Source organism: Myripristis murdjan, chromosome 22, assembly GCF_902150065.1.
Source record: "Myripristis murdjan chromosome 22, fMyrMur1.1, whole genome shotgun sequence".
Lineage (NCBI taxonomy): Eukaryota > Metazoa > Chordata > Actinopteri > Holocentriformes > Holocentridae > Myripristis > Myripristis murdjan.
The window spans coordinates 19,577,275-19,604,653 of NC_044001.1; the positions used below are offsets into that span (position 1 = coordinate 19,577,275).

General features: G+C 42.9%; 3 protein-coding genes across 5 annotated transcripts in view; 2 read left to right on the forward strand and 1 right to left on the reverse strand.

Annotated features, from left to right (window-relative positions):
• Window positions 1-2,645: 2,645 nt before the first annotated feature.
• Window positions 2,646-5,135, forward strand: gchfr (GTP cyclohydrolase I feedback regulator). The gene is made up of 3 exons (XM_030081939.1): window positions 2,646-2,800; window positions 3,376-3,470; window positions 4,315-5,135. The coding sequence occupies exons 1-3, from the start codon at window positions 2,765-2,767 to the stop codon at window positions 4,442-4,444; spliced, it is 261 nt and encodes an 86-aa protein (XP_029937799.1). The 5' UTR covers window positions 2,646-2,764; the 3' UTR covers window positions 4,445-5,135.
• A 2,597-nt stretch (window positions 5,136-7,732) lies between these two features.
• Window positions 7,733-27,379, reverse strand: part of dnajc17 (DnaJ (Hsp40) homolog, subfamily C, member 17) — a 35,120-nt gene continuing 15,473 nt past the window's right edge. The window contains exons 10-11 of the mRNA XM_030081919.1: window positions 26,430-26,549; window positions 7,733-8,011 (exon numbers count right to left, since the gene is read on the reverse strand). Coding sequence (XP_029937779.1) covers window positions 7,886-8,011; window positions 26,430-26,549 — 246 coding nt within the window. The 3' untranslated portion in view covers window positions 7,733-7,885. The remainder of the gene's footprint in view (window positions 8,012-26,429; window positions 26,550-27,379) is intronic.
• On the forward strand, window positions 17,468-22,350 carry LOC115380729 (cdc42 effector protein 3). 3 transcript variants are annotated; one of them, XM_030081926.1, is made up of 4 exons: window positions 17,468-17,607; window positions 17,694-17,904; window positions 18,331-18,335; window positions 19,399-22,350. In XM_030081926.1, the coding sequence occupies exon 4, from the start codon at window positions 19,508-19,510 to the stop codon at window positions 20,123-20,125; it is 618 nt and encodes a 205-aa protein (XP_029937786.1). In that variant the 5' UTR covers window positions 17,468-17,607; window positions 17,694-17,904; window positions 18,331-18,335; window positions 19,399-19,507; the 3' UTR covers window positions 20,126-22,350. The 3 variants fall into 3 exon arrangements, with proteins under 3 accessions (XP_029937786.1, XP_029937784.1, XP_029937785.1); XM_030081924.1 differs by lacking the exon at window positions 18,331-18,335; XM_030081925.1 differs by lacking the exon at window positions 18,331-18,335 and having other exon boundaries at window positions 17,775-17,904.

Genomic DNA, 27,379 nt, shown 5'->3' on the forward strand with positions numbered 1-27,379 from the left:
TCTCATCAAAACATCAAACTGCTTCCTGCGGTTCCCACCAGGGAGGCGCTCCACTGTCACCTCAGGTCACAGAAAAAGGTGACCTCGGACTCCAATAACCAGCAGCAGATGAGCCGGCGCAGGAAGTCTCTGCAGGAGTACAGGAAGTGGCCCGGGTAGGAACATGTTTGCAGAGAGTGTTCTTTGGCAAGAGGGGGGTCGCTGCTTTGCTTTTAGGGGGCCTCAGTGACAACCCTGCTGCTTTCCTGTTTTCTTTCCTGAGGCAAGTCTCAGGTCAACAGGGACAGATAAAGCACAAAAAAGACATACTCTACAGGAACACCCTTTCCTTTTTCACACCACAGATGATTTAAGTGCAATCTTCACTCATTTCAAAAGGCTACTGAGCGCCAATGAATGTCAACGAATTAGTGGTTTTATTCCAAAGGCAAGGCAATGTGTCATTTTCTGTCATGTTAATGTGCAAAGATGAGATCAAATAAATCATCTCCTGTTTCGACAAAGACCCGGGGGGCAGATAGAGGCCTATACACAGTGCCCAAGCACAAAAAAGAAACTATTTATTATAAAGAACATGTGGTGAGAAAGTGTATACCTCCACACGTACTTGAGTTCTTTGGTAGCAGGCCAATGGTGACATGGCAAAATACAATAATAACGTGAAAGAGGGAATTAACATGACATCACATCTCTATGCCCTAATGCACTGAGTGACAGAGTGAGAATGTAAAAGCACTGTTTCACATATAGAATGCATTGAAATACAGAAATAAGGAGAAGTCACTGATAGAAGCATGTGTGATCACTTATTAGGCATGAGTGCCATTAATAGGTTTTGCAATGGCTTTGCATAACAGCACAGTGGTGTCCTTGGTGCTGTTGGAGGATGTTGCCAAGGCCAACAAGAACACAGTGAATTTAGAGATCATGCTGACAGATGAGATGAATAACTCTCCATGTGCACTGAGATGCTTTTTTTTTTTTTTTTTTTTTTTTTTTTGCTTCCTGCTTGGTATCACACCATTTCTTTTTCACCTCCTCCGGCTCTGCAGCTCAGAGCTGTCCAAATCAATGACTTCAGTCTCTTTTTCTTATTCTACACTGTTTATCTTGTTGATCATCCAAACAAAACAGCTCAAACTCAACTACAGTCATTTCAATTTCACATTCGGCGTAACTGCAGTTCTTTTTTGCCTTCGTTTTCACCTTCCTTTCTAAAGAGTGACTGAGCAGCAACAGCTATGTACAGTAGCCTATATGTAAAGCCTAGGGATGTCAGCCTCCATTTGTGGGAACTGTGGGAATAAGCACTCACGCATATGTGCACACCCAAACAATGATTGAGATGTATAAAACAGAGCAGAAACAGAGGGAACACATGGTTTTATAAATACGACAAAGGCACTGTGTTTGCATATTTCTGTTTTTGTGCATGCACAGATTTTTAGTCGTGAATCTGCACAGAGCTGCATGCGTCTGGCCCCCACAGGGAACACACACTGTGGATGACAGTGATCAAGGGAGCCAGTAGGTGGCAATCTTCTCAGCAGTCCACAGCAAGCACCTGTGTCCCTCTGAGTGGAGGGGCAGCAGATTACAGGCTCTGGATAATTTCAGGACACATTGCATGACACTGCCATGGCAGGCCCATTCAAGCAACCATATATCATGGTCTTGCTGTGCAGAAAGTCATAACTGTATCAAATGCAACCCCATCTATCGCATGAAATATGCACCAAACATTTAATACAATCTGACCAACTTTTTTTTTCATGCTAAACCACATCAGATTCTCTGGCAACTGTTATGAATTCAAGCTTGATTGTGGTGTGAATGAGCTCTGGTTTGCTCAGATTCATGTCTGCCCACCCTCGCAATACCAAGCTGTGATCAGGCTTTAAATTACCCTTCCCATCGAGTTTGTCACGCTAACCCGAGCTGAATGTCTGTCAGCCCCCTTTGGCATCAATAGGACATTACATTCATATTGCTGATTTTATCAGAGTCCCCACCATTGTTGTTTGGCTTTGGTTTATGTCTTTCATTTCCCTCCCAGTCACAAGACCTACCCAAATTTGTTATTGCTGCGCTGAGGAGGAAATTAATAAATCTCTGAAAAGGAAATTGGAGTTGCAGACAGTAATGGTTCCAAGGAATATATGTATAAACATGTATCCTTTTTTAAACATATCCATTTTTTAAACAAATGCGACAGCATATAAACCGGATGGAAAGAGGCTATTTCTTTTATAGACTAAAAGCTTTTAGAATAAATTAAAAGCGGCATCCTTGTAACTTAAGTGGATTAATAGAACAGAATAGAATAAAACCTGCCTTATTATTAAAGAGAATAATTTAAAAATGTAGGGAAAAGGGAAACACTCACTGCCACTGCTGTCCTCTAGTGACATCAATTTGAACTTTAAAGTCACTCTTAACAGATTTTAAGATTGGATTTGGATTTCTTCATGGCTTTTAATGGTCTTTTGCAATGATGGTGACCAACACGAATACCTGTTGAGCGGTTCCCTATGCAAACACACAACCGATCGCATCAGCTGAGCAGGACTTTGTGCGCCGAGCGGCCGGCTGTTGTTGACAGATGCGGAGGGACGAGCTGTGATTGGTGGATCGCGGTGGGTGTTTCCGCATTCCGCACGGAGCTGTCGGCAGAAGCGCGAGTTGGAGAGGGGACTGTCGCGTCTCCGAGGAAACGTCCTCATTCATACCCAGGGGAATATCGGTGCAGAGCCGGGGACAAAGGATGCCTTACATGCTCATCAGTACGCAGATCCGCCTGGTGTGTATATCCTGCATCTGAGAACGGCGTTGTGTGATGCTTTTAGGAAAGACGCAAGTTGGGAGATTTAGAGATTAATTTATTTGGCTGCGTTCCACTCGTGGATAGGCAATCAATCAGAGTCGTCAGCTGCAAATTACACCATTATGCAGTGGCCTGTAATATTCTGCATGCTGGAGACAACAAACAGCCAAGGCTACAATCGGAGCAAGCAGCGTGCGTATATGGTTGTTTTTTGCCACGGTGTCCCAAATTAAAACCACATGTAGCCTAGTTGTAGGCCTGTTGCTGTGCGCATGTTCATTTTGTAGTCTGCGCCGACTGCAGCAACCTAATACTATATTCTCGGAGCGCTGGATAATCTATTTGGAGGTTGTCCAGTTAGTACATGATTATGCAATAAGCACCTGCCAGACCGCAGCGGGTTTAGCCAGTGGTGAGCTGCGCAGTCAACGTCGCCCAAATGACAGGCAGCAGATTTTTCCATTTTAGTGTCAGTCGAAGTCTTCATGTATCTCCCTAAAGTGAGCTATCAGACTCTATCTCAATGAGTATGCTTCACTGCTGTCTTTCAGGAGACTGGTCCAACAAATGTAGGAGATGAATACTCCGATCCAGCTGTCATGAATTACTTGGGAGCGAGGAAAACTACCATGCTGGGAAACAATTTGTGAGTATTGGGGTGGCCATCATAAAGCAAATGTGTGGCAGGTAACTATCTAAATAAGGGCAACATCTGAGTGATATAAACTATGTTGGCGAATGGAGGGAAATTAAATAGCCTAAGTGGCATAGTTTAGCTCCAATTAATCCCTTAAGGAGCTTGCATAAATGCCAAAAATATAAATCCCTTGTTAGGTGAAGCATCTCTATCCTGATGTGTTTTTTTGTTTTTTAGGATGGCTTGTCCTACATGTCCAGCAGTCGCTGCGTTATTTGATGAGTATGAAAATCCTATAAGCTATAGGCCAAGACCATGACTATCTCAGTCACCTGACATTAAGTCAAGCAAATGTTTACTGAAGACACAATGCAGTACATGAAACAGCAAAGTACATGCCATCCTCGAAAACCCTTTATCCCGTTCGCTCTAATAGCATTACTCAAATACAGAGCTCTAGACACTTACAGAATCAACTCCAAACTTACATTGGGCCACAGATCTGTATTTAGACACTTAACATTGGTGTTTCCTTCATTTTGGCAGTTAGTTTTGCTCTCTGATGACAAAGCTGAGCTCAGGACAGATGGGGGAAAATTCAGTTGTGGTAGAGGAAGGCTGCTGCTTTGCAGATTTGGAGTAAACCATTCAAGCTGATGGAATACAGATCAGGGAAGTGTTGTCATTGGCAATCTGATTCAAATGCTGCTGGGAAATGAACCAAGGTGTGGAAGGAAGTGAACAAGCACCAGAACAATTAACAACGTTCGACTTTCCAAGCAAAGTTTACTGAAAGAGAGAGAAATCCCACATCTGTGGAAAGTAGAATTACTTTGTGTTTATGCTCATTTAGTTCCGAGTACCATGTGGACGACCCACCTCGCCTGGTGCTGGACAAGCTGGAGAAGATTGGCTTCCGCGTGATGACGATGACGGGGGTGGGACAGACGCTGGTGTGGTGCCTGCACAAGGAGGGAGAGTGATTGGCCCTGGAGCGAGTTACATGTCTCCAGCGTGTTTCCCTGGCAAGACAGAGGTACTGGGATGAAAGATAGATTTCTATCAGTAACGAGTTGCAACAACGCTCTCTCATCAGAGTGAAGCAACCCAGTTTTTAAACTTTGACTGCATCCAGATACCTCCATCAGTCTTTGAAGTGGTGGATGGATTATGCTCACGAACTTCAACTTTTTGTCACTTTTGTTCTTTTATAGGCTGCCCTCTATGTGTTGATAGTACGGACATCGGCCCTCTCTCAGTTGAAAAAGTTATTTTCTAAAGACAAGAATATCCCAGACATGAGACGACAGATTAGACTCTAAAGTCTCTAGGCCACAGATTACAGAGGATTGCATAAGTGTATATAGAAACCTACATTCCAGACATTTTTTACAGACTTTTGCTTGTGTTGTTTGCCATTCAATACTTGTGACCCAAGTGTCATGTGTACGGGGAGCGAAAGCCAGTTCCAAAGTTTGTGTGTAATTTGTCAGTAGGATTTGTCTCAAAGCAAATATCTACTTTCTGCCCATGTACAAGGCCTCACTCAATTCTCCCTTGGTCCTGTCAAAGTAAATATACAGTATTATGCTAGATAGGGTTTTTACCTGCAGTACTGTGCTGTTTTTGTAAATGTATCACATGCATGTGATTAAATAATGTGAATCACTTGTGTAATGATTTATTAATAAGTCTATCTGTAATCCTTGGAAGAGTTATCACAGGTAATAAGGAACCGATACAGAGATATAGAATTCATACAAATGCTTCACAAATATAAACATTAGAAGTTCTTCCAACACGCCCTCAGAATATTGCCTTCACTCCCATGTGAAGCTCAGATGTGTGAGCCTTGAGTTCAGTCTTATCAGGATGCTCCAGCTCAAAAGGATGTGTGTGTACAACATGGTGATGTGAGCACTACAGGCACGCAGAGCAGAAGAGTGTGCCTGTGAGAGCCAACCGCACTGGGTGGTTTCATTACAGCCCCATTTACAGGCCCAGGTCTGCCAGCGCATGTCTGGGTTCTGCCTGGATCACTAACCCACAAACCAGACCCTTTAGCCAGTCTGCTCACAGCCAAACTCTTGCCAGGCCTGCTGCCTTGCACATGGCTGAGCCTCCTCTAACTCCGCCCCAAAGAACAAAAGGTTCTGGTGGTTCCCGGCATTGTCTCTGTAGAGGTTCCAGGTACTGCTGATATCCACCCAACATGACAGTGTTCATGTAGAGAGTATGACGAAGACAGAGAGGAAGAAGATAATAGGATGATTCCAAGGTTGTGCTCTAGTTGTCAACTGGAAGGACCGTGCAATAGGCATGTCTTCCCATCTTGGTTTGCATGCAGCGCAAGCCACTGTGGGCTCAGGGCAGGGTTGGTGGTGAATGTGTTTCCTGTAATTGTATTTCCTCTGTTGTCATTTGGACAGAGTTTGTGTGTTTCAGGGCTTTTTTTTTTTTTTTTAAATTGCCGGGATATGAAAAAGGCTATGCATAAACAAAACCATGTGATGAGGGGATTTTGCAGATGGAGAGGAGCAGATGTCTCCCACCACACCACACCACTCCACACACCGCCCCACTCCACAGCTGGACATTGTGTAACAGGGCCACGGCAAGGCAGCGCAGGAGTGGCGGGGAGATGGATGGTGGGGTTGGATGTTGCGAAGCTGCCATGAGGCTCCTGGATGACACAATGACAGGAGAAAATGCCGTTGCATTGGCCTGCAAATAGAGACACACCATTACGCCATAGTGCCCCAAGGGACAGGAAAATTAGTCTATTTGTAAGGAGAGATGTTCCACAGGCAGAGGACCTTGTTACAAAACTCAAGACACCGCAACAGTCTTGCACTGGCACTGAAGGGTCTGACTTAATGTGGGTCGCAGAGCAGCAGTGTGTCACTTCAGAGAGCACACACAAGGAAAACAGTATTTTCTATTTAGTTACATAAACCTGTTGTGAAACAGCTTAGAACAATAACAGGGTAATTCAGAGGAAATTTATTCAGATCAATATCACAGGGCCGCGCATGGACAAGGTTTTTGAAGCAGCGGGCATTTTCTTTAATTCAAACCGAGGAATGGACTATCATGTGGCCCAATGAAACCAGAAAGGGCCAGAGTGAACTGTGTGAAATGTAAGAACTGAGCTGGGTAGCTGTCCCGAAAACACCCAGAACAAAATCTTTGCTCTGCCAGTCCCTGCATGAGGTGATCTAAGGTAAATCTGCAAAGCTGAAGAGAACATAAGTTTAGGATTCCTGAAATGAAAATTCAGTAAAGACTTAACAGAGGTAACATTAAGCTTCCTCTTTAAGCCTCTTCTCTATCAAATATAGAGTTAATATTAAGTTTTGGAATAGGTGATGTTCTCCAACGAATCTGCACGAAGTAGCTTAGAGACCACAAAGATAATCAAGCTGCAAATTTACCACAGAGCAGAAACTCAGAGCTGGAACTGGAACAGCACTGTGCAGCTTTGAAACAGTCCAGTCCACAAGGCCTCTTCAGTTTGGAGCACAGCTTTAGATATACTGTATACAAAGCTCGGGGAACAATCATCAAAATCACCAGATCTATAATGGAGGGCCCCCAGAGTATAATCACTTTTCATCACGTGAGGCCACAAGAATTCCCATAAAAGCCTACCTAGTGTTCAAATTGAGGCCTGATTACTGGTTTAACATGGAGGAGACACGATTTCCACATTGCACGGTCTGCGGTTTGGATTGTTAGACTCGACTCATTTAACAGATCTACTGCACTAGTAACCAGACAACATAAAAGAATGACTATTTTTTTTTTTTTATATTGCACACACTTGGCTGCAATAATGAGGTAATGAGTTATCACAGTTAAACAGAAAATGTTACTGACAGATGCTAATTACATCATTACACTATTTTGATTACTTTTAGTGTTGCATGGCTAATCTCCTCTGGCTCTTCTGCAGCATGTTCCACAAGGACCACATCCTCCAGCCCCTGAGAAACCTAAATTTTAATGTTCTTAGAATAATTTAGAAACAATTCATTTATTGCTTTGAGATTCTCTACTGATTAAGACTCCTACCTCTAGGACCACAAGGCTTAGGGCTGAATCCTACAGCGGCCCTGACTTTTTTATCTTCGCTACTCTGTGTCCCCTTCAGCCAGCCTATAGTATCAATAAAAGAAGAGTAAAGACACAAATGGCACTGGTTAAATTGTCTGAAAAAAAATCTCATGGTATTCTCATGGTTTAATAATTAAAGGTAATGGCAACCCTGATGATTCAGTAATTAAAGATGTTTATTTTGTTCTACAAATAAAAAAACATGACACCAAAACACAAAAGAGGCTTTATGAAACTAAAGCCACAGGTATTCACTTAATGGCTGCGGGCTGACTGCGCTGACTCGTCCCAGGCTGGATCCTGCAGTGCTAGGAGTTGGCAGCCTCCTCCTCATCCTCCCTTTGCATTTCCTCAATGAGTCTCTGTCGCTCGGCGGCCTGCCTCATCCTCATCAGCACCACACTCTCGTAGTCGCGTTCGCTGCTCAGTGAGCCCTGCAGAGGACACAGACACAACGGCAATTAAATCAACACAAAGACACATATGCAGAAATGGTGGTACATGGTGAAGCCATAACGTTGTTATGAAGTGATAATAGTTAACACAGGTGGAGCTGGGTCATATGGGCAAAATCAAATATTACAGTGTCTTTGACTGAATACCGTAATACAAATATTGTGATAATATTGAAAGGATGACTGTTTTTGTGCTTTCTTAAGATATTTCCACACAAGAGATTTTGAACAAACAATCATTAGCTGTAGATATGAAGGGCAAGTGGCTGTAACAGTCTAAAAAGTTCAGAAAAAATGTGTTACTGTAGTGCAGCCTTTAAAGCCAAATTTTAGGATCATCCAAAATCCCAGATGATATCTAGTCTCATATCACAATATCAATATAATATCAATATACTGCCCAGCACAACACACAGGCTCCTAAAATCTACTTGAAAAGACAAAATCTTTGACCCCTATCTGTGTAATTTCCATGGCTTAACCACATAGAGTACTAACAATCAGAAGCATCAATATTAAAGGAAGTAAAGTGCATTGTGGCATTTCTCTGGTACGCTGTATGAGTCAATATCATATGTAACACGTCTGCGTTTCATATCGTGCCTAGAACAGCACCGGGGCAGAACGTGGAGCGAATGACACCACTGTCACCGTCTGCTGTTTGTCTTGTTTGCTTTCACAACCGAGAGTGCTGAGGAGAGGAGAGGCGGAGTCAGACAGACGCTCCGTACGACAGCAGAGTAAGCATGCATGAGACGGCAGCCGTTGGAGCAACTGTGACAGAGTAATTCCGCTGCCTGAGGTCATTAAGCCCAAAATGAGGGCTGGGACTGGGCCTGGCAGCCGCCCGCACTCTCCCTGTGTGTGTGATTGCTTTGAAAGGTCCGGGCTGGGACAACGACGGCGAGGTATTCTCTTACTGTGGGGGAATTAGAGATGCCAGAGTCAGCCAGCCACTGGCTAATGGCTAATCAGCCGGGGTGGAACACAGGCCAGTCAACTTGCACACACACAAGCCACTATTTGTGTGGCATGTGTAACACAGGCAACACACACATCCAGGCAGGATGAGAGGATCCCAACAAAGTGAGGAGACACTGGTCACAGGGTCAACATCAGGGCTGTTCCTACAAATGTAGACAGCATTCTGCATAATTCTCATATGTGTATGATCATAAACACACAGCACACACTCACAGTCCTTAATCCCATAGTGGAGGGGGAGGGAAGCTGAGTGTCTAAAGAATAAACCATTGTTTTATAGGATTAGATCCAGGAAGTCTCTTGTGCCAAGGAAGTGTCTCCTTAACAAGACAGTGAGCTGCAAGAGAGGGATAGAGAGGGCGAGGGGGAGTGTGTGTGTGTGTGTGTGTGTGTGTGTGCATGAGGGACAAGGAGAGAGTGAGAGATCTGAGGAGGAGAGGAAGGTTTTGTCAATGTGCTCGGTGAGCTAAGGCATCTGGAAAACATCACGGGGACTCCAGCATCCATGTGCTGAGAGAAAGAAAGGAAGAGGGTTAGGAGTGGAGGAGGAAGAGAGGAGAGAAGAGGGTCGGTGAGGGGAAGTAACCCCCCCCCCAAACACACACACACACATCACACATGCACGCACACACCCCTCTCTGCCCCTGGATTGAGGAAAGCTGCTATTATCATTCCAGTAATGTGAGCTCAAGCCCTTGTCTGACACATAACTACGAAATATCACGCGAACAGCATTAGGTAAATAAACAACTCTCGCATCTTCAATTAAACAAAATACAAGCATGTATCCTTACGAGCTGGTGGAAATGCACTTCCCTGCCCTCTACTGGCCGCCCTCTGAATTGCGTCTGGAAAATCTCACCCAGTCTAAGACTTGGTATGACCTATTTTTACCCGGTGTGGTCACTGGGCCGCCTTGCCAGGCTAACATCGGAGGGGAATTCTGAGCATTAACAGGTGCTTTATGGGCAGCGTGACGCATTTCTTCTCAGGATGGAAGATGTTTCCTTGCCCTGGGTGCTAACTTACAATGTACATGTTTAGCCAGTGCATCATTCTGTAACTAAACACTTGCTGTGTACACACGCATGCATGGGAGTATGTGTGTGTGTGTGTGCACGCAAGTGTGTGTGAGTTCCAGACAAAGGGTGAACTTGGAAACCACAGAAAATAAACAAGGGGCCCCAGTACAAAGCCAAGAGAGGAGGGGACAAGGCCACCAAAGAGGTAGGTATTAGCAGACACACACACACACACACACACGCACGCACGAACACACACACACACACACACACAACCAATCGGGCTGAGTAACAGCGCTGATGTCACAAGACCGGGCCTCTAACAGTACACCCTAGCCTGACCTCAGGCCAGTAATGACATCATCGGTACCACCAGTGCTGTGAGTCAGGCAGTGCACACACACGCACACACACTCCTTCCCCACACAGCAGGAGGGATCTTGCTGCACAGGTGGCCACCGTGTTTCCCCCGACACATGTTGTCAGATCAGCTGCACATTACATCATTACTCTGTGTGTGTGTGTGTTAGCACGAATGAGAGTCACTGAGTGAGTATGTGTCTGTGTGTACATGCCAGAGACAGAAAGTGTGAACTCAGGCACAACATCACTACGGAAAGGAAAAGGAAACACCTGACAAGGCAAATTATCACCCAAACACTGGTAATTCAAACAGGAGACGGTGCAATATGCAAGTACTGTATTTGATGAAAGAAGCAAAATAGCATAGATGAAAGCAGGTATGTGGCAAGTTGTCATTAGAAATAAACAAGACCTAAAAAAAATCCTTTGAAAAAAATCCTGTTGTGACCACACACCATGAAAGATCCTTCCTCCCCTGCTAGATCCTGTGCAGAGAGGAGATCTCTGGATCTACATCTCGTACCTAACATCTCATTCAGCTGCTGCACAGCTTTCACACCTGGAGTGAAAACCCGCAGGCTTGCATAGTAATTAACAACAAGAGAGAGGAGAGAGACAAAAATCCTGTAGAAACTGAATGAATCTCTATGAAAAATACCTGCTGTGTTTTCTAAGCGGCTCTAGTTTCTATGACTCGGCCAAAAGCGTCTGAAAATATCAGCATATTGGATATCGGCAAGAACTCCAATATTGTGCATCCTTAATTTTAGATTCACTGTTTTTATTTGCTTTATTTTATTTGCTATCTCTGTAAACTGTGCCCCTTGCAATCCTTACTAGGGATGGAATAAATAAACCAATAATAACTCCTCTTATAGGATGTTGTCAATGTACTTGTGCCAAGTATCGATATTTTTGTATTACATATTACACAGAGCTGCAACTAATGATTATTTTCATTATCAATTAACCTGTCGATTGTTTTCGTGATTGTTTGGTCCATAAAATGCCAGGAAATTGGTGAAAAATGTTGATCACAGTTTCCTACAGCCCAATGTGATGTCCTCAAATGTCTTGTTTTGTCCCAAGCAACAGTCCCCAGTCCAAACACAGAGAGGACAAAGAGACAGAGGACCAAAAAAAACCCCCAGAAAATATTCACCTTTGAGAAGCTGGAATCAGAGAATTTGGACATTTTCTTCTTAAAAATGACTAAAAGCAATTCAACAATTATCAAAATAGTTTGTGATTAATTTAAAAGATGGAAACAAAATGATTACTCAACTAATCACTGCAACTCTAAACCATTACTCTTCACAAATGATCACAGTAATTTGCTGTTTTTACAGTAATATGTTTGGTATTTTAAGTTTTCAACTTGATTTCCATAGATACACATTTGAGTTACTACTGGAACTGTTCTGTCATGTTCATGTTACAGTCCCTGTGCAGATTAAAACACTGAAAAACATGACTGATTCCTGCTTATTGAGAAATTATTTTGCCTTTTCCAGGGTATTTTTCTTCTTTAGTAAAAGACATTGTGACGTGTCATAGTTTCTTCTTACAATATATCACATATCAAAGAACTGTTATTGTGGATAAAACACTGTGACAGTATAATCGTGCCACAAGTTACCCACTGATGCCCATCCATACTCCGTATCAGTGGATTATTAGTGGATTAAAATTGATGAACTAGGATTTTAAGATTGATTTACTGTTGCTTTCACTGCAACACAACCTGGGTGGGAGTCTCAGCTGGAAATGAGCAACAGGGAGAAACAGAGACAGACAGAAATATAACAAGCAGTCTGATAAACATGGAAGTCATCCAATAATGACACGTCCATGATGAGCAATAAGCCAGCATTGAAAATGGATGAACGTATAACGAGCTTGAAGCGAAGACCTCCCACAGAACATCTGGTTTCATGATGCCGCTCGCCTGCTTGTCGTTCTTCAGAAACTGAAACCAAAGACGACGCTCAAGAGAATAGTAAACGATGAATACTAAATGAAGAGCAAATGATATGCGATAAACAGTAAATAAACAGGAAGTGAACGCTAAAAGATAAAAGAGACAAACTGGCCGTTTTCAGCTGAAATAGTTGGGCTTATTCCACCTACTGCTATTACATGCTTACGGTCTTTTAACCTTACGGCTTGAGAGGTTACGGATTTTTATTGGATAACTAGTTAACTCATTAATGCTATCAGCCTGAAATTTCAAAGCAGATGGTCACCAAGCCGTGAGATGACTATACAGACTTTGCTGCCAAGAGCAGAAAAAGCTTTTGTCTCCCCAAGCCCGCTCAGTGGCCCAGGCGAAACGTTTCTGCTTCTAATGCACTCTGCTGAAGGTAATCAAGGGCCTACATATCTGGTGTGTGTGTCACTGAGCTATGGAGTGGGTGATTTATGAGAGGCAAACACTTATTTAGAGATCATTAGTGTGTGAGCATAGGAGTGTGTGTGTGTCTGTGTGTGCCCGGGTGCTCCTGCTAACTCAAACAAACAGGCGGTGGGCAGAGGCACTGCACATGCCACACTGGAGCCAAGGTGAAATTCCTCTACAGAGAAAACTCAAGCTTTGTAAATGGTAGAGGATTAATCATCATTCATTATAAGAGTAGGCAGACATAATATCCCAAAGGTCTGGTCTATTATGCTGTTTTGGTTAGTGAGGAACAAATACTACATAGAGATTTAGGCCCGAATCTACTTCCTGTATTTAACCCTTTACGCCGACAGACTGGGCGAACATCTGGTTTCCGAATGGAGCTCAGACACAGACCTCCTTTCATTTGACAGAAAATGTAATCTTTCTCAGCAGAAGAAACTCCACATATGGAGACCTACTGAATAATCCTACAGATCATCGATCGTGACATAACAAACTATAAAGGTCATTGCTAATTATCTTGAAATAATTATATGCGAACTGTGAAATTGTACAGACTTAGAAGGAACACTAGGCAAGATTTTTATGTAAAAATGCAGCGGTCTCAACCTAAATCACAAGTGCGGCTGCAATAGAAGAGAGTGTCCAATCCCAACTGACTGAAAAACTTTTTTTGCCCTGGCGCTGGATAGCAACAAGCAGAACAGCAGCAAAGATGTTACATATTTTGTCTTCTCTTTAATAGTGCACATTGGAGAAAGACAGCAAAGTTTAGAAGAGAGAGTGGCAAAAATGTTTGGACACAGATCACTGCAGGTACATGAGCCACCAGGGAGTCACAACTTCCTATGATTTGGTGCAGAGCGATCACAGACAAGCCATGTTGGTGAATAGGGGCATGTTTGTGCAGTTTACTGACACTATCTGACATCTCCCTAACAATGTGGACTTAAAGATGTGATTTAGGAAACAAATTTGACTTGCCTGCAGTCTGAATACAGCGTAAAGGTCAGTGGTGTTAAATATAAAAGAAAAAGCAGCCCGCAGTGTGTGTCAGGTGTCATGTACGCGCATAATATGCATGGACAAGCATGCATGTCGGCGTACGTGGCAATGGTACTGGACAGAATGGCGGCCTGCAGGATGAAGAGGGAGAGTGCCTTTTGGAAACCCTTAAAGAAAAGGAAATAAACAGTGAAAGAGAAATGGCAGCAGAGACCTGAACTCCCAGTGCCCTGGCATTTCTCTTTATGATGGATGAGCTCAGAGATCCTACTGTAGAGAGATGTGGGGTTTGGCCTCTTTTAATATCCAACAATACATCGTTGTAAAAGCAGTATTATGTCTTTCACGTCCCAGCCTTCCGGGAAAGGCCCTTTGATTGCAACAGATTTTCTATTAAAACAGAGGGGCCGCGGGATCAGTGAGAATGCACAGTCTGAACCTTGGAGATGCCAGAAGGAGTTCAGGCATTGTTGTTGGGGGGGGAACAAAAACAAAATGGTTTTACTTTTAAAAGGTTCAAAATACACAAACTTGCAATGTGTATTTAAAATGTGAGTGTGTGTGTGTGTGTGTGTGTGTGTTCCCCTACCCTAGCATGCTAACATGGCTCCTTATCTATTTAATGTGCAAAACAAACAGCCAGTGGAATGCAGGCCGCCACATACTGTTTACTTCAAACCTCTGGTCTTCAAAGCAATCCAAATATCACAAGCGTAATTACTAATGATTCTGTGCCAGGAGACACAGGGCAGTACATTCTCAAACTTCACTGGCCGCCCACATTCACTGAAAAGGAAAAAAGTGTCAAGGGCTACATATATGTATGTTGAAAAAAAAATATACTTTGATTTTCTACCCTGCAAAAACTAAGCAGAGATCTTATTCTGAGTAACGTAAAAGAGGAAAATGTCACAACGTGTAACAGGATATGACTGTCTCATAGCAAATATGACCATTTTATATCTGTAAGATTTTGACACCCTAGGGTTTCTAGAGTTGTTCATCAATACTAAGGAGTCAAAATTTACTTTTCCAGTGCTGAGACGCCTGGCTTTTTAGAACAAAGACATTTGGAACTGCTTTGCGCATGCAAGCGATTAGTATCACACACATTTCATTCTCAAGACAATAATGCAAATGACAAAGCATTATTTTTATTAGTACTCTGTCTCATGATATATTAACCTCTTCAATAGATGTTTCTGTTGGATCTCTGTAATTATGTAGCTTATTCATCTCTAATGTGACTGTGATTTTATTGTTTGTGCCAATTACAGGCCACTTGTAAGCTGTGGCAGAACTCTTGTCATGATGTTGCAAATCCTTTGTCCTCAATAGAGGTCGATAAAACTCATAAATGATGCAAGGATCCAATAAATCACAAAAACATGTGACATAAATTCATTCTGAATAACGAAATGGAGGACTTTCAAGACCTCCCACGCCTTACAGTCTATGTAAAGGATTTACTGAGTATCGGCACCTGGACTTTGAGTCAAATCACCTTGTCGCTGTACAATTGTGCAACCACATCTCTGCAGATCATACAGCACTTCCTCTTAAGAGGCCAGACAGGTGAGTTTCTGTTGGAGCGCCTCCATAAAACTTATCACTGAGTCATCAATGGCGAGACAAACAGTGACGACGTTGGTTAGGATGATGCGGGATACAGGCTTAAAAATGAATGGAGAAATATTAAAAAGAGAGTATATTAGAATTGCTTTAGGGACAGATACAAAATAAGATAAAACAATTTCATTTTTTTTAATAAAATGATGTCAGTCCAGTCTCATGCTCAACATATTCTAGCTAATTTGCGTTTTGTACTACAAGCATAACTTTATGAAAGTACAGTTTCATATGAGAGAATGAGACAGCACTTGCTGTAAAAACTGCTCTAAATGCTGGTTTTCTTAGGACCTCAAGACAGGGGGAAGCTGGAGAACACACAACAAAGGGCCAAAAGAATATCCACCAAAGCCTCAGTTTGGGCTTCTAGCGCCAGTCAAAGCAATATCTGGAAACACTTTTTATCCTGCAACAACAAAAACACGCAGCATCCCAGATTTCAGGCCCGGCATAGCTGCATCGACCACAGTACCCGCTCTGGTCAGGGCAGGGAGAAGAGGCTCATACAGAAATCCAGTGAGGGCCAAACGTATCAGCTACATAGCACGACAACACGAACAACAGAGAAAGCCCACCGCCCAAATCCCGGTCAAAAGGCAGGTCTTGTGAGGTTACTCTCAAATACCACAGATAACATTAGCGCTTCACCCTGACTAGCATGAATCCAGTTTTGCGGTTGAAGGTATAAGAAAGAGGTTGTTTTGGAGAACAAACATCTCCAAAAATGTTTTTTTCAGTCTTGAATAAATGTTATGATAATTTCATTTGCATGAGAAATTGCGTCTAGTCTCACAGACTGTTCTGGCACCAAAGTGCAGAGAAGGAGAACCGGACGGGTCCAGGCGGCAGGCGTATTGTTTATTGGACCTGTTTGAAAGGACGTGAGCAGTAATCAGAGATAAGATTCGTCCAATCCTCTCACACATGTTGAACCTCAGTGAACAAGGGGAGGCGTTCGGACTCCAGAGAAAAGGACCCACAGCCGTGTCTTCCTTTCTGCTGGAACACAATGTTCATTATGAGGCTTGGCGTGGATAGCAGAGGCTGGTTGGGCGCTGCTGATTATAATATGTTCTCTTTAAGACTCAGAGGGTGTACAGGATTAGATAAATGTTCTCCCCCCAAAAAAAGAAAAAAAATCTTTTCAAACTGAGACAACAAAAAAGGCATGATCCAAGTCTCAAGTAACAGTGAGTGCCTGTGGGAGCACAACAAAAACACTTGATCCTGACAAAATTCTATATGGCAGAAAATAGAGGTTGCTGTTCTGACATTTTCCGTTACAGTTTTGTCCTGGCATTCCAAAGGCAAAGACAACACACTGGAGGCGTGAGAATTGGAAATGCAACAAGTTATCTGTCTTGTGAAACTCAGCTTGCCTGTAGATACATGTCTGTGTGCGATTGTGTGCCTTGATTGGATAGTGAAACTATAGGCCTCCAGTCAGGCAGAAGGGCCTGCAGTGGGCTGGCCTGGGGGGCTTTAGACAAGCCAACAACAGGCAGGAAATCAGGAAATCAGCAGAGCTGAGGGACAATGACATGGAGATTAGTGATAAGTTAACCCCCTCCTCCGGGTAGCCCCTCCGTTTGCTCACCCTCCCTACAACTTCCTTTCGGACACAAGCACACACACTCCAACCAATCACTCGTATACTGACTAACCTAATCACTTTCAACCTCTCACCCTCCCCTCTGTCCCACACAAACAACACTCTACTCTTGAAATTAGTTGTGCGCTGCAGTTTTTCCCACAGTTCCATTTTTGTCAGTATCACAGGCAGTAAAACAGCAGCTCTGCAATGTCTCCCTATAGAGGGTAGAGACAACCAATCTGCAGGACCTACTTCAACAGCTATGACTCAAAAGGAGACTCACACACAAATGGAGATGATATCATTTAACAGCTGACTAGCACCCCAGAGTGGGAAAAAAAAAAATCAAAAACAGCCATCCATCTGGATGCCTTGGCCCTCTTGTACTCTGACCTCACCTGTCTAATCTGTTATTTCGAAAAGGCTTCCCCCTGCTAACACACCTGGAGAGTAAAGTTCTGCAATCCTAGTGGGAGTTTACAGTGGGAAGGCATGTCGAAAAAAAAAGATCAAATACTGAGGGCGTTTATCTTCAAGGACTGAAAGCAGGCAGCTAAGCAGGAGTGCAGAAAAGGTAAGAGACAACTGCTTTTCGGTTAAAATGAAGTGTCTTGAAAGTTAACGTTTAGAGTGACAATTGTTTTGGTTGCTTTCTTTCAGGAAGAGACTACACAACATCATTTCCATACACTTCATACTTCTCTGTGTCAGAGCTGTGTGTTGTGCTCTTCCCTCCAACAGCTGAACAAGCCCCATCATGTCAGCAGAGAGTTTGTCAAGGTGTGCAGGTACCAGCCACAGCCTAGTTTCCTGACAGAGACGAGTGTGCATGTGTAGGATTAAACCATCCCGTATTTGCTCAGCAGCACAGGTAAGCACTACCTAATCAATCTTTATTCTGTTATTATCTATACCACTGAACGAACAAAAGTATCAGAGAATACTTAAAGTATGCTGCTTTTAGACCACTGGTTGTTAGTCCTTCAATTAGACAGGTAGTAGGCCACCTTATGTGTTTGTATTGAAGGTGGATAGCTCATGGCAGGATATAAGAGGGTTATTTTAAAACGGCTTCTATTTTAATGGGCTTCTTTAATTTTTACTTGGCCATCAAGTGTTTCCTGAACATGATCCTCATGGCTGAATTTCTAAGGCTCCTCCCTGGCCAAACTGACATGTTTGGAAAGGAATGCTGTTGTGTCCACACTCTCCAATCTCCTGCTGCTACTAAAGTGCCGATAAAACCTTTACAGGCCAACAAAACCTGTTTGCTGTAGTGCCTTACAAATTTACAGAGTGAGTGTTTCAAGTCACGAACACAGATCTAATGTGGGCAGAGCTGTTTGGGAGACTGTAAAAATCACAGAAACCATACAGATTGTCCAATCGACATGCCAGTGTTGATGAACTGCGTTCTGTTTTACTCAATAAAATGATCACAGCTCACGAAATGCAAAATTACTTGAGCCTCACGACAAGGCAGTTTTTTTTTTTTTTTTCCAAAGTTAATCTTTGCTTTCAAGTGTGCAAACTGTTATTATATTATGCATTTGCCAAAATGTTTCCTTTCAAGTTTTACTGGTTTAAGTTAAATATCAATAATATCATAACCCTAAACTGCATGAAAAATTGATTAGTTATTTTGAAACATAATGCCTGCCCACAGTGCGATCGTTTATGGAATAAGAAAGCTTTAATCCATTTCATTCCGTACACATTTTGGTTTCGTCACCTCTCACACCATAGCAAAGTGCATCCCAGCTATTTGCAGTTCCCAGAAAATGACAAACATGTGTTCTAAATCCAAGCTATCAACATGATTTCTGACTAAAAAATAAAAACCTCAAGTTCTCCTGAAAAAAAAAAATGCAGAAAGATATGATTCACTTAATATATACAAGATATCAATTCCCACTTGGGAATGTGCTTTTTTCCTTTCGTTACTGGAAGTAGAGTTGAGTAGGCTGATAGACTTCCTTTGGAGGACATGCAGCAGACCACACCTGCATTTATGGGAACTAACTGGGATTTGAAAAGTAAACATTTAGAATTGAAAGCTTTGGAACATCTTCCTGCTGCCAAATAATACTGAATTGAATTAATCTAAAATCAAGTGTAGCAGGTGCATTCTCTAAACAATGGCTGCCTTTTCACATCAAGTTGACTGATAAAATCCGATACTCGCATCTGGCCCTTAACTAAACTAAACAAGTACACAGAGTGCTCCATACTATAGCTTGATGAGAGACAAACCTGGATGATCAAAACAGATTTATGATGCTGTATTGATGAAAAATTTGATCTTCTCACAATAACTCAACATCATTGTTATAATTTTTGTTTCTCTTTGTTCTCTCCTTCCCAGTTCTTGTGGATGGGGTTCTGCTTTTAAGTTACACTTAAACTAAAGGAAATACAAGGACTTATACGGATATATAAAAACACTCAAGTCCATCTCAAGCAGATCAGCCAGGATGCCACTGAGGACCTCTTTGTACCGAAAACAAGCTTCTGGTCGCTGGCCCAGGAGGAGTTCCAAGCGCAGGGATGTGCTGTCTGTCAACATGATTAGCCTGCCACTGGCTGATTTCCGCCACATCTCACATATTGGCAATGATGTGCATACAGACAGCTTTGGGGACTTGTCCTTCCTAACGAAGGGACATAGTTTGCTCCTGCAAAGCTCCCAGAGTGAGCAGAACCTCTTCCTGGCCTGTTCTCCACCACCAAAACCCCCTCGTCTCAACCTGGATGAGGGCGGGGCCCCAGACAGCCCTGACTGGCCCCTGGGACACCACCACAGCACCTCCAACAAGAGGAAAAAATGCAGCTCTATGCCACTGCTGGACAGCGAGGATGGAGAGGAGATGGAAAGGGAGGATGAGAATCAACATGGGATCATGGCTGGCCCCAACCAGGTTCACAGCTGTGGACAGGGCAACTTGAATTCAGGGAGAGCCGGCGACTCGACCTGTCCAAACAACACCACAGGTCAGCATAAGGAGGAAGACAGTGGCTTTTCCTTCAGCTTGGACCTGGGACCCTCCATCCTGGATGATGTCCTCCAGGTAATGGAGAAGCTCCATTATTAAAGGAGATGGCGGCTACATCTTGGCTTTGCATACAGAACAACCATGTAATGGAAGTGATTGAATTCAACGCCCTCCGACATGCGTGGGATGGGACATGTGTAGGGAAAAGAATAGCTCTGATATTATGGACAAAGCGGTGTCCCCTGACTGAAAGAGGTTGCTGTGATTCATATAAATATGGAGACATTTGTTTCTGTGACTGCATACCAGGCAGTAAAAAATGACATCAGCTTTATGGGACACAAATCTATTCCAGGCTCGATTAAGTGGACAGGAATTTCTGCTTCAAGACTTTTTTTTCCCCCCATATTTCGTTGGAAAAGTGAATCAGATCATATCAGTTAACATCTACAATGAGTGACGTACATGTCCGGATTCCCATGTACGGTGTCCATTTATTTAGGTGTTTCCATAGCAGTGCACTCTAGTCAAGAGGCTTGTTTAAAGAGTAACCAGTCCCCTGTCAAGGGTTAAACCATAGAAGGACACGGACACAAAGTTAATGTTCTTCTAGCGTCACTACTTATAGAGGCAGATACACTCTTTAAGTTAATAATTGAGCTCCCTCTCCTGTCACACTCCAAGCCAGGCATTTTCAGCCTCTCTAACTTTCCTCCTTCCCCGTTCAAAGCCCCTAAACCACTTGTCAGAACACTGAAGATGACTTTTAAGACTTAAAGAGTGTTATGTCTAAGAAAAGAAAAGCTGTGGCTGGAATCCAAGGTCGTCGAGCTGTGACGTCTTGACTCTTGGCATGCCTGCCATTCTATTGTGTGCAGAGGGCAATTTCTCCTCCGCACGCATCCCAGAGGCCCCACTCAAAGGTGGACCAAGGTACCCCCCATCTCTCCTTCCCAACAATACAGTGAAAACAAACACTTAGCTCTGCTTCCAATAAAAGCCAGCCAGTGGTGGCAGGTCGGGCTGCAACCCAAGCCAGGCCGCAGGTCCAAGACCTCAAAAAAAAAAAAAAATGCCAGAAGGCTGTTTTTTAGCTGTAAATTGGAGTCCCATGCTCTGGAGAGTGGTGCAAGAGAAAGAAAGTGGTAAGGCGTAAAGTGATACTTCCACATGTGCAGGGGGTGTCGAGGGAGGGGGACCAGAGACATCCATTACTACAGCAAGATTCCTGATGAGGGTTTAAACACTACCTGCTGAACAAACAGACCCCCAACACGCGAGAAATGCACGCACGCATATACACTGGCACACAAGTGGAGGGAAACACACACACACACACACAGACATCAGCGCACATGCTTATATACAGATTTGTGCATGCTACCCTGTCCAATCCAGGACCCTTTACCCAGGACAGTCCAGACATACTCCCAGAGCAGGGGACTGTCAGGAGAGGATGTGGGGGCAAAGCGGCTACATTCCTAGGTGCCCCTTGGGCAATACTGCACAATCCACTAACCACCAGTGCCCTGCTGCTCGCAAATGTCTAGCAATAGATTTAGTCCTCTGAGTACAACCAAACAGAAACAGTTATGTTTGTGGGTACATCTGTGCTGTATATCTGTTTTTGGCATCCCCCTTTCTAAACTGGATAGCATTGCCCCTGTTTATTGTATGTTTTATGAAAATAACACATTGTGAAACATTTTTTGTATTGAAATATGTACTGTTTCGTATTTTTGGGAAGTAAAAGAAAAAAAAAAAACTTTTAAATTCCAAGACTGGTGGTTTTGGAGATAGAATTGCTTGTGTCAACGTTTTAGAGAGCTTGGATAAAGATTGTTTACACACCCTGATGGTCTGACATTTGTTTGGCTTTCTAACAGTCAGGAGCCGCCATGGAGGCAATAAACCTTGTCTGTCACTTACACCTAACTGTATCTAGAAGAATTGTAGACTTGGGCTATGCAAGACAACAAGCGGCACAATATTACATGCCAGGTAGAGAGACACACAAGCCTATATTAGACAGGCATGTCAAACAAGGTTTCATTTAGAGACCAAGTATTGCAGTGAACTGAACCTTGAAGCAATTCCTGGGTAGTTTGTCATGCACTGCACTGAGGCACACCTGCGTCACAAAAGTGGTGGCATTCAGTCGTTAAGTAGGGTGTGTCCGCACTTTGTCAGCCTTTTCTATCAGGATACTTGTAGGACAGGACAAAAGGGCAGGACAAAAGCCATTCATTCATCCAGGCTTTACTTTGAAGAGTACTGCCCAGTCCTGATACAATAGGTGTTATGATCAAAGCCTCACATCATTTTGTTAATAGGAAAGATCAATTTTACAATAGAAGACAGACAGACACAGGTGCAGACAGCCATGACCACACAAATATTTATTAATTACCTGGGCTTGGTTTCATGAAATGATATTAGCACTGCAAAATCAAGTCATGAAACGGTATTATAAAACTTGAAAGTGTTAGATTCGTATAATTCATGCTGAAAACAAGGGAAGTTTTGTACAATCACACGAGTCCTTGGCCGTTATGACACCCCGTCGTCCTCACAAGAGCTCCTCAGTGCAAGGAGTCACATAAAGTTAAGCTCGACAAGCAGGCAGCCACATGGCTGAGGTGAGAAGAAAGACGCTGTAATTGGAGACAAATTATCTTGGCGCTGAACAAACTGACTGACCATCTTAAAACTGTGATGTATTCCCATCACATCTGGTACTACTTCTCTCCAAAAAAAGTCTAGACTTGCTATCAGTTAGCATACCAAGAAATCCTGTCATTTCAAAAAATGTCTTTAATTTATTATTCTTTTGATCAGGTACTGACAATCTCATAAATATTGTTTGACAAATGAGATAGGGGTTCTTCTATTGTAACTGGCAGCACAATGCAATGCTACTGAAATATGCTGCAGTTTCACAGGGATTCTCATTTAAGGGCTTTTCATGAAACTGATCGTTTATGCTGTCTGTCTCATGTCAGGATGTATTATTGAAGTACCCGTTTTCTCATTTTTCTTGAGGCCCAAACCAAATCACAATAGCTCCCTGATCACATGACCTGTGTGATGGACAAGACCTATCTCAAGGCGCTGGGAAGAAGTTCAAACACACAAACATTTGAAATTATTCACCACACCATAGTCACACCAGGCAATTTATTCCATGTCTAATAAGTGAATGCAAACATGTCTAAAGGGAGTACTTCAAGCAATTCTGAATTTCTTTTGTACAAAGTGTGTGGCCTTTTGTTCTTTTGACAGCCCCGTCACACAGAGAGATCTTTATTTCATCCAGCCCTCCAACCTCATGTTCAGTTTCTGGACCACCTCTTTCTCTATTCCCTGTCCAAGCTAACCTCATACAAACCTAATAATACGGTGCAAGCAACGACAATTGCCTAATCTGGTCCTTTTGGGTCAATTCATAATCTTCACTGGAAGTCTGCTGGTTCCTTCCTAGAAGTCCGTTATCTCCATACACAGAAAGCTAAGTCTAGAGTTGGATAGGCCAGCTCCACACTCATATACATCCCTCCCAGACTCAGGGGCTATTTTAGGTGAGAGTGCACTTTTCTAGCACGAGGGAACTGGCGGGCTGGAAAAACGATCCCAGAATAGCTGATCTGCTACATCTGGTTTGTGTCGTGACAAGTCTGTGATGACTCTCCGCCTCTTCGCCATGGAAGAGGCCAGCGTACAAAGCCCAGATTTAAATCCTTAGCTGTAGATGCACTTTAAAAATACAGCATACTTAACTATACAATAAACCATAAATATTGCCACAATGATTCATGATGGCATCACACTTCCGAGACATGAGTGCAAGTTCTGACAGGGATGAAACAGATGGTTAGATACTGACTCTATATCCTTGGCGGTCTGGGAGATGAGATATGAATTATTAGTCAAACTGTGTGGAATCCCCGCAGTCGGCCACAGATTGGAAATCATGTTGTGATGCAGCAACTATTTACAGCTCATGTGGGACAGCTCAGAGAAAACCTCTGCACTTAAATGTATTTGAGATGTACGTAGTTTCTTTTGTCACGCTATTACCTCAATTCGTATTATTGTTTGTGACTTGAAGTTCATTCATGCTTTGTGTCAGCAACATGACTCATCCAGGAGATACGCACCTGTGTACATTACAGCATTGGTCTAAAAACACCCTTGCACTTATGTGAATGATTTCTTGCACTTTTTTCATCAAACTTTTCATTTCTGAGCCTTTCATTATGAAAATTTATTACGGCGAGGGGAAAAGATACACAACAAAGAACACTCTGGAGGAGAAACTAAATCCTGTCCAAATATGAATTAAGTCAGGAGCATGGGGAGCCATTCCCCACACTGGAAGTCAAGGGCCTCACCATTTTGAATCCTAATACCCGTTGTGAGAAAGATCAGGTGAATGGACTAGGGCCTATCACAAATCATGTCATAATAAAATGATGTCCCTGTCTCCTTTGCAGACAAGTAGAACAAAAACAGAGCCAGAAACACGTAGTTTGTATTCAGGAGGTCGAGAGGTCTCCTAAGTGTCTGTCCGTCTGTGCAGTGTAAATCTAACACATCATGGTATAGTAAGTGATGTTCAAGGTTTCGAGACCCTAAGGGGGTCTTCAAGGGGGTTTGGGACCCCAGCTGTATCAGGTCCCTCACACTGGCTCCAGACTGATTTATTAAGCCCAGCAGAGATGGAAGTGAAGCTGAGGGTGAAGTCATACGTGTGTAGTCTCTGGACTCCCTGCAGTGAGGCCTTCGCCCCCTCAGCACTAAAGCTGGATTGATGAGGTTAAAGAAGCAAGTCCTCACCCAAGCTGTTCCTATGTGATTGCAGCTGGCTGAGGGAGAAGGGGAACTATGGAGGGGTAAGGGACAGGAGAGGGACCTGACTTTTGGATTCCAGATGGACTCCCAGGGATAGGACCTCCAAGGCTCTGCCTTTTTAATTCCGTTTCTCTCACTCTCTCACTCTCTCTCTCTGTCCAACCTTGGTGTCCACTGACCCCAGGCCAGATGTTGGATATTATTACTAATAACCACATTCACCCCTTATGTCATGTCTCATGTATGCCTCTTTAGTGAGGTGTGTGTTTGCTGAGGGCTAATGTCAAAATTTTCCTGCCATAGTCATGTTTCCATTCTCAGGCGCAGTGCAAAGATGAAGCAATCAGCTTCGAATATCTATAAGGCAAACCCGGTTACCATAATAACATTAAAACAGATTAGTGTGACAACTCCCAGTGCGCAGGCTGTGAGTCCCACATGCTGGCCCTGACAAGGGGGCCTGAGACACCACACTGGGTTGAGGGGTGAAACACAGTTCACCGGCAGCTCTGGGGACAGAGATAAGTGGAGAGAGGGAGAGTCTACTGATCCACAAAATGTCTTGCTGTAGATTAATCATTGCGACAGAGGAGAGGTACCAGGGATATGGTGAAGAAAAAACAGAGAAAACATGGCGTCATCCTAATCTAATGACGAGAAAGAAAAACTTTGCATATTCTCAACGGATAGAGCTGAAATGAGATTACCCTTGGACAGGAAAGGAGCTAATGTGCTTGGGGTGCCTGCATGTGTGCTGGCAGTGAAAGAGAAAATATTAGGCATGCAAAAAGAAAAAAATTATAATAATATTGCAATACTGACTACTGTGATTTCCAAATCACAAGAGGCAACATAATTTGATCAGTGGGGAATGTTTTAGACAGTTTTCCTAAATAAGCTATTCTGCTTTTCAGTAGAAATCCTTGGCTACAAATTGAGTTGGGCAATGATAAAATACTTCATTTTCAAACTTAGCAGCCCTGACCCCACCACACACAACACAAAAATGACAACAAGAAAAAAAAATCAATTTTTTTTTTTTTTTTTGTCAGGAGCTGTAAGGATTTAGACTGACTTGGCACCAGCATGAGTGTTTTGGGCAGCCTCTCGTGCCAGGCTACCATTATAGCACAGCACTCCTCTTGGGTTGCTGTATGAAGCACAACATTCCTGGGGTCTCCCAGGTCAGGACGTTAATGAGAGGCGGACCAGGGGCCTTGGGCCAGCGCCGGGCCAACTGCTCACCACTCCAAGGCAAACAAACTGAAGCCCATTTAACCAAACACATTGTTCTAGGCCAGACGAGAGGAGTACAAGCACTGGGGCAATATTTGCACCGCTGATACAAAAATAAAATCTCAGAAGGTTTACATACCTCTCTTTGTGGGACAATGTTTAGGAAATAGTATTTGTGTTGGAAGCAGTGTACATGGGAAGATTTTATAACATAGGGCTGACATTACGCTTCATGAGAGAGGGAGAAAATTACACCTAAGCACATTCGGTTTATGGAGCAGTTAGCATTAATGGCTGGTTAGTATTTCAGTGGTACCTGTGAAGATGTAAACTGGCCAGTTTGTGACACCTGTTCAGCAGCTTCTGGCTGTCCTTCAAGCCACGAAATCTTCAAGGGATTTTCATGTAGGCCACTTTCATTTTTAAATGCCAGATCCTGAAGAAACAAAACAATTTGTGAATGGATCTGCTGACTGGATGGTTTCTCTACCACTATAATACAAAGGCAAAAACAACTCTTTTTGTTCCTCATAATGTTTGTAATGCTTTATCATAGCTTTCAATTGGGCATTTGCACTGAGAAGTGGTTTGTGTGAAAAAACAGGAAAAAATAGGAATGCAAATGTGAGAGGGGGGACCCAAATGGTTTTGCATATTTTAGCTCTTTTACTATACTTTCAACCATATGAATATTTTCACATATTTGAATATGTACCCAATTTTTTTTCTTTCTTTTTTAATTCAAATGTTCTGGTGTTAAGCCGAATTAAAATGCTCTGCTGCTCGGGCTAACACAGTGCCTGGGTGCAAAAGTCATGGACATTTGAATTTACTTTGAAAGCATGTTTTCTTCAGGGACTATTTTCTGGCAGAGACCTTGTGTGGTTTTTCAAGTGCAGCAGAGAAGAATGGTGCATTCATGTGCTATTAATGAATTGGAAAAAACAAATTTCTTACTGTGTAGTTAGACTGTCATAACCGAGACTATATCCAGATTATTAAACATTTTTTTAAAGCAAAAAGAAGCTACATCAATGTCCAGGTTTGCTTGTCGTTTGTTTTCTGGGAATGATTTTCTGATTGAACAGCATCAATGCAATTCTCTTTAGCTATCTTTGAAGTACCGGATGTCCGAGCTTTCCACCATCATGTGAACACAGAACATATGTCGAATTTTCAAATGATTACAGGCATTAAACTGAATTATTATGCCATAATAAAGTAACGGACAAAAATAAATCCATAAAATAAATCCATACAGAATGT

What these genes read in the sequence shown, in the direction of transcription:
- gchfr (XM_030081939.1), top strand. Translation starts at nt 2,765, where the DNA reads ATGCCTTACATGCTCATCAGTACGCAGATCCGCCTG. An exon ending in TCAGTACGCAGATCCGCCTG is followed by an intron (nt 2,801 to 3,375) that starts GTGTGTATATCC and finishes GCTGTCTTTCAG; the next exon opens with GAGACTGGTCCAACAAATGT. An exon ending in ACCATGCTGGGAAACAATTT is followed by an intron (nt 3,471 to 4,314) that starts GTGAGTATTGGG and finishes ATGCTCATTTAG; the next exon opens with TTCCGAGTACCATGTGGACG.
- LOC115380729 (XM_030081926.1), top strand. Translation starts at nt 19,508, where the DNA reads ATGCCACTGAGGACCTCTTTGTACCGAAAACAAGCTTCTGGTCGCTGG.